Consider the following 13,973-nt stretch of genomic DNA (forward strand, 5'->3'; position numbering starts at 1 on the left):
TTTTGGAGCCTGTCCTGGAACTAGCTCTTGTAGACCAGGCTGGTCTCGAACTCACAGAGATCCGCCTGCCTCTGCCTCCCAAGTGCTGGGATTAAAGATGTGCACCACCACCACCGCCCGGCCGAAAAGCAATATTTTAAAAGGTGGGGGAAATGATGCAAATATACCTAACCTTTAAAAAATTGCTTTTGCTTTTTTGAGATCATAGTATAATTGCATCATTTCCCCCTCCCCTTTCCTCTCTCTAAGCCCCTCACGTGCTCCTCCTTGCTCTTTCAAATTCACGACCTCTTTTTCTCATTAACTGCTGCTACATGCATACATGTGTATGTGTGTATGCGTAGATATCCCTACAGAAGCCCAGGCTGCTCCGTGCATTTACATCCCTTGTCTGTTTCAGGGCTGCCCATGAGTATTGGGATAAACCACTGGTGGGCTCTCCCTGGGGACAGCTGTTTCTCCCACTCTTAGCATATCAAAGTTGCCGGTAGTTCTTTAGTAGGACAGAGGTCCCGTGGTTTTTCTCCATCTACTTAAGTCTTCTGTCGTTGGCGTCCTTGTTCAACTCATGTTTGGCAAACTGTGTTGGTGATTCTTTATGGGTCAAGCCTCTGATATTCCTAGGAGACCCAGGCTCACAGAAAACTCCCTGCTTTTCTGGGTCTTACGCTCTTTACATCCCTTCTCTAACAATGTTTCCTGAGTCTTAAGTACAGAAGGGTTTTGTAAAACTCTCCTTTGGGACTGGGCTCCACAACTCTGTATTTTGATTAATTGTGGTTTGCCAGAATAGCTGCATCTGTTAAAAAGAGAAATTTCCCTGGTGATGGATGAGGGTTGTACTTATCTGTGGTTATAAGGAAAATATCTAAAATTTTAACAAAAAGAAACTAACACGAGAATTTAATTGTGTGTGGTGGTTTCATTTCTATAATCTGAGCACTTGGGGGTCCTGAGGCAGGAGAATTTCTGAGAGTTTTCACTAGCCTGGCTTCATAGTAGAATGATAGCTCAAGAAACAATGAAAGAAACAGGCTAGAATGAGGCTTATCCATTGAGAGTACTTTCTTTTTGGTTCTGGGGCCCCCAAGTCAGGCTGCTCACAGCTCCCTGTAACTCCAGCTTCAGGAGACCCAATGGTTCTGGCCTCCTCAGCACCTACATTCATGTGTAACATGCCCACACACACATAAACATGATTAAAAATAGTAAAAAAATTAATATTTGCTTTAAAAAGAAAATAGACTTGAAACAAAAATAAGGTTTGTGGTGGTTTGAATGACAATGGCACCTACAGGTTCATATATTAAAATCCTTGGTCATCAGTGGCTAGAACTGTTTGGGAAAGATCAGGAGGTGTGGCTTCGTTTGGGAAGGACCAGGGGGTGTGGCTTTGTTTGGGAAGGATCAGGAGGTGTGGCTTTGTTTGGGAAGGATCAGGAGGTGTGGCTTTGTTTGGGAAGGACCAGGGGGTGTGGCTTTGTTTGGGAAGGACCAGGGGGTGTGGCTTTGTTTGGGAAGGATCAGGAGGTGTGGCTTTGTTTGGGAAGGATCAGGAGGTGTGGCTTTGTTTGGGAAGGATCAGGGGGTGTGGCTTTGTTTGGGAAGGATCAGGGGGTGTGGCTTTGTTTGGGAAGGGTCAGGAAGTGTGGCTTTGTTTGGGAAGGGTCAGGAAGTGTGGCTTTGTTTGGGAAGGATCAGGAGGTGTGGCTTTGTTGGAGAAAGTGTGTCACTGAGGGTGGAAGCCCATGCCATTCCCAGTTAGCTCTCTGGGTCTCCTGCTGATGGATCAAAAGTAAGCTCTCAGCTACTGCCCCAGGACCACCCCTTCTTGCCTGCTGCCAAGCTCCTCATCATGATAATTCTAGGCTCTAACTCTCTGGAGCCATGAGACCCAACCAACCCTTTTTTAAAATAAGTTACCATGGTCATGGTGTCTCTTCACAGCAATGAAAAAGCTGTCTTGGTTAAGACAGCTTATGAATAAAAAATTAAAAAAGCGAGCAACCTGTGGGCTGTGGAGATGGCTCAGTGGGTAAAGGGCTTGCTGTGTTGTCATGAGATCTGAGTTCAGATCCTCAGCAACCATAGGCCACAACCCCAGTACTGGGAGGTTGCTGTTGCTATCTGGAGAGTAGAAAATATCTATCTATGCTCCTGAACAGCACACAGAACACCGCCCCCTCCATGAAATAACCACCCTGCCCAAGACAGAACACTGCTGCTCCCGAGGAGCTCCTGCAGAGGAGCACCAATAGAAGCTCTGCCTGTTGTCTTCCCCAAGGAATTTCCCTTCCGGAATCTGTCCCGACACAAACATGCTAACTTCGCCTCTCAGTTACAAAGCCAGAAACTTAGTTTGTGAGTTAAAGTAACATGAAGGACGTAGCCCTCCACCTGACGATAATTCAGAGAAGCCTGAACAACAGGCAAAGCCAGAGGTGACACGTGTGGCAACTCAGTGTTGTTGGTCCTTTTATAGCCCATGACGATGGCCCAAGTTCAGTTCCTGAACGCCGTTGGCGACCTGCTGGACCTCATTCCCTCTCTGTCTCCCAAAAAAGGCGGCAACATGAAGGTGTTCAAGAGATGGGACATGGGCCACTGTTCTGCTCTTATTAAGGTGAGACCCACAGTCCCTGTCTTCTTCCCAGCAGCATGGACCTTTTATTAGCTTGTACTAATTACACACCACAATCAGTTTCCCGAATCACATTTTCCACACACACCTTTTCCATCTGTCTTTCACCCACGTGTAGTGAACCTCTCTTTAGCCCTGGCTGGCTGTGGACCACTGCATAGACCCTCCGTGGTATTTAAGAACTGGCAGGAACTCAGATGGAGGGAATTAGACACGGTGTCCACCTATTTCTTCCACAATTCTGCCTCCACTGTATGCATGCGCCATTCCTACCTTCCAGATCCTTCTGGTGTGTGCTTTGGAAGGACAGTCTGTGTTGCATACGTTAAATGTTAGTATTGGACTCCTTTGCCCATATTTTCCAGTAACAAAGAAAGCAATAATAGCGGAGATCACTCCGCAGGGAAAAGGCTCTTGCTGCCAAGCCTAGAGGCCTGAGTTTGATCCCTGAGACCCGCATGGCAGAAGGACAGAACTAACTCCCACAAATTGTCCTCCGACCTCCACATGTGTACCTGGCACACACACACCCCGCAGGAATACATGCACACACTCACACAAGTAAGTTTAATTATTTTTAAGAAGAGAACGCCATAAAGATAAGTTGACACAATCCCTCAGGGCTACCCACGTGTATTGGGCACACGCTTACCATTTGCCCGCACTTCTAACTGTGGCTTTGACTGCAGGTCCTTCCTGGATTTGAGAACATCTATTTTGCCCACTCAAGCTGGTACACCTACGCAGCCATGCTCAGGATCTATAAACACTGGGACTTCAACATCAAGGACAAGTACACCACCAGCAGCCGGCTCTCCTTCAGCAGCTACCCAGGTAAATAAATCCAGGGTGCGGTCTGAGGACCGGCTCCAAGTTAACTGGACGGAGAGACGAAACGTCCACAGCTGTAGTATGGTCGGATTTTTAAGAGCGTCATTTAAAGAAATTAAGTTGCCGTTTTTTAATAGAACGACCTAAGTGGACTCACAGTGCTTTGTGAATGTAAGCAGATGTGTCTGAATTCATCTCAAATGCTGAGAACACCTAAGTGTCCATTTCCAGGCTGACTGGTTCTAGCAGAGTGACTCGGTAAGTCCCGCCTCAGGATCCTGGTTTCCGTCCTTCATAGCGGGTGCCCGGTACTCCACCTGCCGTGTGTCCCCTAGCACCTAGCTAATGAATAGCAAGAGTGTGGACTTCTTGCCTCCGCACCGCAGTCGGGAGAGGCGGGAGTTACGGCAGCACTGGACACCACAGGCTGTGTCTTAGTTACATCTGCGGTTGTTGTAATAAAATGCCCTGATGAAAGCAACCTAAGGGAGAAAGGATTGACGCTGGCTGATAGTTAAGGGTGTGGTCCATCGTGGCGTGGATGTCCTGGAGGTAAGAGCTTGAGGCAGCTGGTCATGCTGCATCCTCTGTCAGGGAGCGGGAAGAGATGACCGCTCCTACTCGGCCTCTTTCTTCTGCTTACCCAGTCCATGACCCAAGGCTTGGGAGGGGGCCACCCACTTTTCCGGTGGGCCTTCCCACCCCTACTAACCTAGTAAAATAATCCTTTACAGGATTAACCAGAGCTAACCTAATCTAGGTAATCCCTCACAGGTTTAACCAGAGCTAACCTAATCTAGGTAATCCCTCACAGGTGTGCCCAGAGGCTAATCTCATCTAGGTGACCCCCACAGGTATGCCCAGAGGCTTGTCTCCTAGGTGACTGAAAATTCTATCATGTTGATGATCAGCATTAACCATGAAAGCTATAGAAAGTTTTTGTTTGTTTGTTTGTGGTAGAGTTGGTTCGGTTTTTCGAGATAGGGCTTCTCTGTGTAAACCCAGATTTTCTAGAACTCTGTAGACCAGGCTGGCCTGGAACTCAGAGAAAGCTGCCTGCCTCTGCCTCCTGAGTTCTGGGATTAAAGACATGTGCCACCACCCAGCGAGGTATTGAAGTTTAATAAACATTAGGAGTACCCCAAAGAGAGGGTGCCACATCTGCTTGGTGGGAAAAGAGCGGCTGACACTTGGGATGAGCTGTAGCTAGAATTAGAACAGTAGAGAGGAACAGGAGGTGTCTGAGAGAGGAGGGCTAGCAAACCCGAAGCCTAGAGGACACAGTTGGTGACTGTCATTGAACAAAGGGCAGGAATAAGATAACAGAGAGAGCAGAATTGTAGTGATGAGCGGGCATGTTGAAAGGACAGAAGCCCGTCTCATGCTCTGTGTTCAGGGAGCCGCCATCAGCTCTATGGAGACAGGTGGTCGTGTGCCTTTGGCCTGGAGGAGGGCTAGGGCAGAGCTGTATTCTGTAGCCACATCAGTTGTTAGACAAAGTAGACCATGACTTTTCAAGATATTTCTAGTGAGGGATGGGAAGCTTCTAGAACAGTGGCCTAACTCTTCTTAACGCTGAGACCCTCATGTTGTGGTAACCCCAACAATAGTTATCTGGTTGTTACTTTATAACTGTGATTTTGTGCTACTGTTAGGAATATGTAAATATCCAATATGCAGGATGGTCTTAGGTGACCCCTGTGAAAGGGTCCTTCAACCATCCCAAAGAGATGGTGGCCGACGTTGAGAACCACCATTCTAGAACAAAGCTGTCCCAAGGGCTGCCGTAGAGGTTCCGGAACTGGGAACGCGTATTTTCTTGCAGAATCACCATCTATGAGACAACTTTATGTATCTCAGTGGGAGGCAATAAATCCCTTGCAAAGCCAGGCTTGCCTTTGAAGCAGCCTTGGAGCAGGCAGGAGCAGCTACTCAGAAAGACACATACTACAGAAACGGAGCCTGTGGGGCCAGAGGTGGAGCCGAGAGTACAGTTTCCTATCATGTGGTCCAGCCCCACCCCCAGAGCCAAGAACAGGTCAATAGATAACCTTGGCAAGTTTGAGGCTTAGAACACAGCCTCTGTAATAAAAGTTGCTCCAAGTCTGACAGCTTGGGCATGAGCATGCTGCAAAGGAGGAGCAACTGGAGGGCTTTGCTCTTGGGACCCTGCAACAGGCACAAGGTCTAGAATCCTTCATATTGAATCTGTGTGTGGTGTGTGTGTGTGTGTGTGTGGTATATGTGTGTATGTGTGTGTGCACGTGTGTGTGTGGTGTGTGTAGTGTGTGGATGTATTGTGCATTGTGTATGTGTGGTGTGTGTAGTGTGGGGGGTATATGTGCATTGTGTGTATGTGTGTGGTGTGTGTATGTGTGGTATATGTGTGTATGTGTGTGTATGGTATGTGTGTGCATGTGTGTGTGTACATTGTGTATATGTGTGTGGTGTGTATGTATGTGTGTGTGCACGTGCGTGGTGTGTGTGCTTGCATGTGTGGTGTGTATGTGTGTGTGGTATGTGTGTGTTGGGAAGCTAGACAAAAGGTCCCAGGTAAAGAGACGGGTAATAAGGTCCCATATGAGTCCCTCTCTACACTCGAAGCTGCCTGTGTTAGCCTAGCGAGTCTTAGCCAACAGAAGGAGATTTAGAAATTTTCTAGAAAGGTAATTTCTGTGCTAGACACTGGTCAGGAATACGATGCCTGGCATGATCTACCTGGTTGGTCACAGGGTGGCGGAGGGAGGCTTAGAGGATTTTAAGGAAGGCATTTGAGAGCGGAGTAGGTACGTGTATGGGTGGGGTGGGTCTTCAGCCCTTGGCTGCCACACCTGGCCATACCTTCAGCTTTCTCAGTGCTTCGCACGGCAACAGCTACAGGCCATCATAACAAATTAATGAACCTAATAATTATTAGAATTACTTCTTCCAGTGTTAGGACTTAAAAAGATGAGATCTGGAGCTGGGTGCAGTGGTGTTCACCTATAATCTCAGCACTCGGGGGTGGGAGCAACAGGCTCAGGGGTTCAAGGCAGCCTGGGCTACACAAGCCCTTGTCACAAACAAAACCATAAAAAAGATCAATGTAAATACTGGATTCATTGCAATTGATCTTCTCCTTCACTTGAGCATATGTGTTCATTTAAATATTTGGGTAATGTTTTGTAGTTTTACATACAGCACTAATCAGTTTTCCATCATGATAATAAAATACCTGACCAAGCATAGTGACATACACCTTCAATTCCAGCATTCAAGAGGCCAAGATAGGCAGATGTCTGTGAGTTCCATGTCTGTGAGTTCCAGATCAGCCAGGGGACTAGGGGACATAGACTCTCTCTCTCTCTCTCTCTCTCTCTCCCTCTCTCCCCCTCTCTCTCTCAAAAATAAATAACAAAAAAAAAACATGTATATAAACACCAGGTGGCGTACATGCCTTTAATCCCAGTAGTTGAAATGCAGGAAAGGGAGATAGAGCTCTGAGTTCGAGGTCAGACTGGTCTACAGAAAAAAGTTCTAGGACAACCAACGCTATACAGAGAAACCTTGTCTCAAAAAACCAAATACATAAATAGATGACAGACAGACAGACATGTGAGGGAACAAATGAAATGCCTGACAATCTTATGGAAGATGAGTAGTTTACTTAGCTTGCAGTTTGGTGCGTTTAACAGCACAATGTTGACAAACGCTTAGATTTGAGCGACATCACATGACAGGTCAAAGCTAAAGCATTGCCAAAGTCAATGCATCTCAAGCCAGGACCAGGGAGAGAGAGGACAGTCCTTAGTCCTCAAGGAGACCATGAGAAGCACTGGCCCCTAGGCCTCAATGACAAGGCTCTCTTGGGAGGCCTTACCTCCCCAAAGTGCTACTGTCCTCCAGTAACAACAGTAAGACCCCAGTCTGAATAGATCCTTGAGGGACCCTAAACCAAACTGAAATTTGTGCATATGTTTTAATTAAATTTATTCTTAAATAAGTTTTGGTGCTATCATAATCAAAACAAATGTTTTTTTTTTTCATTTTTCCTATAGTTCATCATATGTTTGTGCATGTGTATTAGTAAGTCACTGCTAACTAACAAAGAGTCCTAAAAAATTAGCAGCTTAGCACAGTGCTGGGCACTTAGCATCTCATGGGCTTTGTGGACCAGCAGCTCAGATACAGTGAGGGAAATGTGTCTGGGCCTCAGCTAGAGGAGAAAAGACTGGGGTCCTGGAGGGCTGGAAATGTGGGTGGCTTAACTGAAACTTGGGGATTCCCAAGGGCACTCAGGGGGTGGAAGGTTTGGCTGGTGCTCCTTCCTCTCCACTCCAGGCTCTCCTCAGGAGTGACTAAGTGTCACTCGATCAAGTGACACTGGAGAATGAGCTAGTCTGCCTATTGTGACCCAGCTCAGAGGTCACACATGGCCCCTTCCACCGCATTCTATTTATCAGAAGTGATAGATAATAAATAAATAAATAAATAAACAAGTGATATAAACAAACAAACAAATAAATAAAGCCTAACTTTTTGAAACAAAAACTGTCAAAGTATTTGTGGACAAGTCAAGGCCACCACTGCACCCTGCTTCCAGGTGGCTGCAGAGAGGATTCTGAGTTTGAGGCCATCCTGGGGCACATAGTGAGACTCTGTCTCAAAAAAAAAGCAAGCAAACTACCATGTAGACAATGATTTTGTTTTGTTTTTAATTTTATTTTGAGGCAGGCTTTCATTATGTAACCCTGACCGGCCTGGCACTTGCTCTGGAGACCAGGCTGGCTCTACAGTCACAGACTTATACCTGCCTTCACCTCCTGAGTGCTAGGATTGAAACGCCTGCCTCAGACGATGCATCTCACTGTCACTTACCTTCCTGAGGTCTTTTTTTTTTTTTTTTTTTTAATATGGAACGCTTCACGAATTTGCGTGTCATCCTTGTGCAGGGGCCATGCTAATCTTCTCTGTATGTTCCAATTTTAGTATATGTGCTGCCGAAGCGAGCACTCCTGAGGTCTTTTTATGTCTGTTTATCGTATGTGTACGTGTTCTCAGGCTACATGTGTGTGTGGAGAGCCAGCAGAGAGACTCGGGGCTCTCCTCGTGTCACGAGGGTCTGGGACTAGAGCTCAGTCTTCGGAGTTGGTGGTAAGAACGTTTTTAACTCAACGAAAGGGCTATGAGTTCCACGAATTTGCTTCTCTCCAGCCCAAGACTTCCTTAAATGATGATTCCTGTAGGTTCCGTAGATGCCTTGGGAGTTTTTCTCTACACAAGAGAATATCTCTGAATGAAATTTGACTCCTTCCTTCCTTGTGTACCTTTGGTGACTTCCTCCCGTGGTTTGTCTGGTAGATGTGATGAAGATTAGCCATGAAAACCTTCACCCGCTTCCTGCTGTCAGGAAACAAAGATTCAAACTTCAGGCACAGATTTCCTATCAGCTACGGGCTCTCCAGCAAAGTTTTTCCCGTGAACTAACGCCCTTCTCTTCCTACAGTGCTGAGTGATTTTGTCAATGAATGTTTGGGTTTTACTTTACCAAATCCTTCTCAGCACCTACTGAGAGGAACATTTGACTTTTCTCTTTTATTAACGTGGCGGCTAATTTATGCCTATTGATTTTTTAAGACATTAAGCCAGTTTAACATTCCTAAATTAATCGTAGTCATGATCCATTGTTCAGGTTTTTTTTTAATTTGAATTACTCATACTTTGTTAAGGATTTTTTTATATCCAACAGATATACAAAAGATATTTCTGTAACACAGATATTGGTACGTTTTCCTTCTGTGATAATAGTGTTAGCACCAGGGGGAGCACACCTGTGTGTCCTCGAGGGTGAGCACACCTGTGTGTCCTCGAGGGTGAGCACACCTGTGTGTCCTCGAGGGTGAGCACACCTGTGTGTCCTCGACATGGGATTATTCCTCCCCCTTAAGTCCTGTGATGAGTCAGTAAGGACTGATAGTATTTTCTCCCTTAATAGGATTTGAATAAGATTCACCAGAGATGTCTCTAAGGGCATGGAATTTGTCTGGAATGTTCTTAGGAATTTAGCTTCTTTCATTGTTACAAGCTCTAGTTGTCTAGTTTTTTTGATTTGTCTGTTAGGGGTGTTTTCTGTTCCTTCTAAGGTTTTTTTGTACAGGACGTTATTTATGTGTTCCTTGACATTTTGTTGTCTGCGGTACCCGGTCATGTTCCCAGCTCTTCTCATTATCATGCTAGTGTGTATCAGTCTTGTGCATCTGTTTTATTGATATTTTCCAAGAGTCAGATTTTCCTTCCATTAATTTGCTTTCCGTTCTCTGTGTAATCTTCTTTTTTATTGTTTCATTTGATCATTTTTATCTTTCTTTCTATTTACTTCACAAACTTATTGACCTATCAAGAGCAAATAAAACTATAAACTGTTGGCAAGATACTTTCACAGCGCTGTTAAGCTTCCACTAGCAACAGTTAACATAATATATATTTAGATTTAAGCCTGCCATTTTGATACATGTTTCTTGACTTCATCTGTCTTGTTTCTCTGTTTCTCATTCCTTGGCTATTATGAGCATCTGAACACAGTGGTCTAAAAACTTCTGTATTGGGCTTGGAGATATGGCTCAGTGGTTAAGAGCCCTGGCTGTCCTTATGGAGGGCCTGGGTTTGGTTCCTGGCACCTTTGTGCAGCTCACAACTGTCTGTAACTCCAGCCTCAGGAGATCTAACATCCTCTTCCGGCCTCCACAGCCATGCATGGACTCAGTGCACAGATACATTCAGGCAAACACGCATGCACACAAACAAGTAAATCTAGAAAATTCCGTGCGAATACCTAAGTTGGTTTTCTGTCTACCTTTCTCTGCCCTGGACTGCATTGTCACCGCTTGCTCAGGGACTGTCATAGACATCTTCACTACACAGTTTACTTCAGGTTAATATTTGATTATATCCATCAAAACATGGGCTGGTCTGTGGATATAGTTCAGTTGACAAAGTGCTTGGAAGTCCTAGGTTCAATCCCCTGTACCACACAGACTGGGTCTGGTGGCTTTTACCGATTATTCCAGCACTTGGGAAGTAGAGGAAGAAGGATCAGAAGTTCACGATCATCCTCAGGTGCATAGTGAGTTGGAGGTTAGCCCTGGATGCAAGAGGTCCTCTCTCAAATAAATAAGTGATGGGGATCTGGGATATAGTGATAATTCTATGTTATTGCTTTCATATATACATGCACCTATACATATATAATTTTTATTCAAACATTTAGTGAAATTAGGATTATATATTAAGTGAGATTTAAGTAAATTGCCAATACTTTATATTTATATTTTATATTATTTATTTTCTATTTGTCTATGTGGCTGGTGGCTTTTGTTTTCTTGTGTTTATCCTCATCTGGCATGTTGAACTTAAAGAATTTGTAAAATAATATTTTTCATAATCTTTCAAGATTTTCATCAATTACTGTTTCAAGTACTCTTCCAGCCATCTTTCCTCTCATTTGGAGACTGCAGTTCCGACTGCTCTACCTCCTAAGTGCTGGGATTACAGGCATGCTCCCACGCCTGGCTCTTACTGTTCTAAAGACAGTACAGAAACTAGGTTAAGTATCACTCATGGGATCTCAGATCACCTAAATTACCTCCTTCATGACCCTGTCTCGATACAGGGGTCAGAACTTCAAACTTTTTAATTTTAAGGGCCACGGTTCGGTGTATAAGAGATGGTAAAGCTTCTTCTCCTTCTTAACCAGTGCTGTGACAGAGGTCATTTCTTCCCACATTTGACCATTTTCTAGAACCTACATAACAATTCTGATGAGAAATAGCACGGAAATACACGTCCCTAATCCCAGCACCCAGGAGGCAAAGGCAGGCCAATCTCTGTGAGTTCGAAGCCAGTCTGGTCTATAGAATAATTTCCAGGACAGCTGTTGGAGGAGGCCACTTGTTGGTTCCCAGCTGCCCGGCTAGCTTAGACCCAAAATAATCACATAGAAACTGTATTAATTAAATCACTGCTTGGCCCATTAGTTCTACTTTCTTCTTGGCTAACTCTTACATATTAATTTAACCCATTTCTATTAATATGTGTATGGCCATGTGGCTGTGGCTTACCCGCTAAAGTTCTGGCATCTGTCTCTGGCCGGGCTACATGGCATCTCTCTGACTCTGCCCTCTTTCTCCCAGCAAACAGTGTAGCTTTTCCCACCTAGTTCTGTTCTTCCCTGCCATAGGTTCAAAGCAGTTCTTTATTCATTAACCAATAAAAACAACGCACAGACAGAAGGATCTCCCACACCAGACAGCTAGAGCTACATAGTAAGACTTTGGAGAGAGAGAGAGAGAGGGAGAGAGAGAGAGAGAGAGAGAGAGAATAAACAGGAAACAGAGAAGGAAAATGTCTGGATGAGACCCGTCAAGCACTGTGAGAATTAGACCACACTCAAGGTCCAAATCAATGACTACAAAGCTTGTTTGTGATCATCTGTTATTCAGTAAAAAGGAAAACAAAGTCTTTTTTTCTTTAATTCCATATTGTGTGCCGGGCTCTGTGACTGACATGTTGACAAAGATTTGTCTCATACAGATTAGGTCATTTAATTTCTACCAAAACCCAAAAGCCTGACCAAGGGTATCTTATTTGGTTCTTCAAAGATGGCAACAGAATGAGAGAAGTTCAAAGGGTCACACGGATAGATCATAGTCACACAACAGCATGGCTGAGGCTGGGTTAAAGCAGTTAATCTGCCTGTAAATACCTCCTTCCTGAAATGGCTCAACTCGCATTAAACAGGAATGGCTACAAGGAAGGGAGCCATGAACTCAGCCTCGGGGTTTGAGGAGTGTTTGCTTAGGGAGGAAAGCTGGAACCCATCCAAAGTGTCCTTAATTGAATCCAGTAATGATGATCCCCCATGAGACTGAGGCTTCAAGCTTAATTATCTGTACTGGAGGCTTTCTGGAACATTCTGAGTGTGTGTCACCTGACTTGCACGGGCTTCTGCTTTGCATTGTGTCCGAGATCCTGTCCCTACCCAGAAACACACGCATACAAACCTTTTCAATGGAATTGCCCCTCAAAATATCCAGGGGGAATTTGCTGAAAGTCCACACACAGTGGCACCCAAGGGAATTCATCTTTCTTCCTTAAGTGCCACAGTGATTGTGTGAGGTCAGGGACACATGGTGGGAGGGATCAGTTCTCTCTGTCCGCCTTACATAGGTCACAGGTATGAGATTTGGACCACTAGGCTTGTGGAGTAAGAACTTTTATCCTCTGAGCCTCTGGCTGGTCCGAAAAGGTTTTGTTTTGTTTTTTCTTATTCCCAGGCAGGGGTATGGAGAATAGCTCCTGGGTGATGCTAACATGCTGAGACCAAAGCCCGTCCTTTGACACCGCCAGCTGCCGGCGTGGTCCCAAAGCACAAGGCTTCCAACAAGACATGCATGACAAGGAAAGTGAAAGCCGAGGATCCTCACCCCAGGAGAGTTTAGTTAGTCTTCGAGGTCCATGATGGGGTGGCTTTCCTAGGTTACAAGGGTGTCATGTAATGACAGTATGCTGTGAGCATTTTAACACTCGCGCGGTTGCTTTCACTGCTTTCATGTTGCCTCTGTGATCTTGGAGACTCTGTCGTAAAAGTAAAATCTACACACACGATTCACAAGCATGCACAGGCCGAAGACTCTGCCCTCTATTTGGAAAAGCTGGAAGCTAGAGCAGAGAAGGAGGGAGAGCCAAAGCAGGGCCGTCGTTGCAAAGGATAACAGGCAGATTGTGTAGCGCTTAACCCTAGTTTTCTTAGACTCCCTTTGTGTGTGTTTTACCTCCTTTGGCACCACGCCAGGACAGGCTGTCTCCTGTGGGTCACACCTGTCTTAGTCAGCCTCCACCGCCCGGCTCAAGGAGCATCCTCCCTTTATCCCTCCAAGAATAGCACTGTATCCTCCTTTCTCCCCTGATGGAAGTGGCCACCCAACGATTCCCCCAGCCGGCTCCAGCCGGCTGAACAGCTCCCGTGAGTCACCCTTCCTGTTTCTAACGTAGCTGTGTAGCTGTGCGTGTGAACAATCATTGTTGACTTACACACCTGTTCCCACCCCTTTGTCAGGTGTGTGTGGCTAGAAAAAGGTTGTTCGATGTCCGCCTGAGATGATTCCTGATTGGCTGTTTACTTCAAGGTGTTTATCTGTAGTGTGTGTGTGTGTGTGTGTGTGCGCGCGCATACACCAAAGGGTGGCTTCCGCGCTAAAATGAGGAGCGCCGGGCAGGAGATGTGTAAACATTATTCAGTATCAACTTCTTTTTCAATTAATTTTACAATTCACCATTGAGCGCTTACTGCACGTTAAACCTTTGCATGATGCCAAAATAAGACAAAATTCCCTTTCTTGGTAGAGTTTATATGCTGTAGGACAGGAAGAAAAGACAAAAGTGAATAAATAAGGAGGCTGGCAGGATGGCCCAGTGGGTAGAGTGCTTGCCACACAAGCTTGAAGACTTAGGTTCGGTGCTCGGA

General features: G+C 45.4%; 1 protein-coding gene and 1 non-coding gene across 2 annotated transcripts in view; one reads left to right on the forward strand and one right to left on the reverse strand.

Annotated features, from left to right (window-relative positions):
- The window catches only part of Plbd1 (phospholipase B domain containing 1), a 49,991-nt gene that overhangs the window by 22,229 nt on the left and 13,789 nt on the right, over nt 1-13,973 (forward strand). Inside the window, exons 5-6 of the mRNA XM_050135201.1 lie at nt 2,483-2,623; nt 3,331-3,475. Coding sequence (XP_049991158.1) covers nt 2,483-2,623; nt 3,331-3,475 — 286 coding nt within the window. The remainder of the gene's footprint in view (nt 1-2,482; nt 2,624-3,330; nt 3,476-13,973) is intronic.
- LOC126497424 (U6 spliceosomal RNA) lies at nt 8,359-8,464 on the reverse strand. The gene has a single exon (XR_007590612.1). It is a non-coding gene; the product is annotated as a U6 spliceosomal RNA (small nuclear RNA).

Source organism: Alexandromys fortis, unplaced genomic scaffold (assembly GCF_014885135.2).
Source record: "Alexandromys fortis isolate MF-2015 unplaced genomic scaffold, M_Fortis_MF-2015_v1.1 scaffold_21, whole genome shotgun sequence".
Taxonomy (NCBI): Eukaryota; Metazoa; Chordata; class Mammalia; order Rodentia; family Cricetidae; genus Alexandromys; species Alexandromys fortis.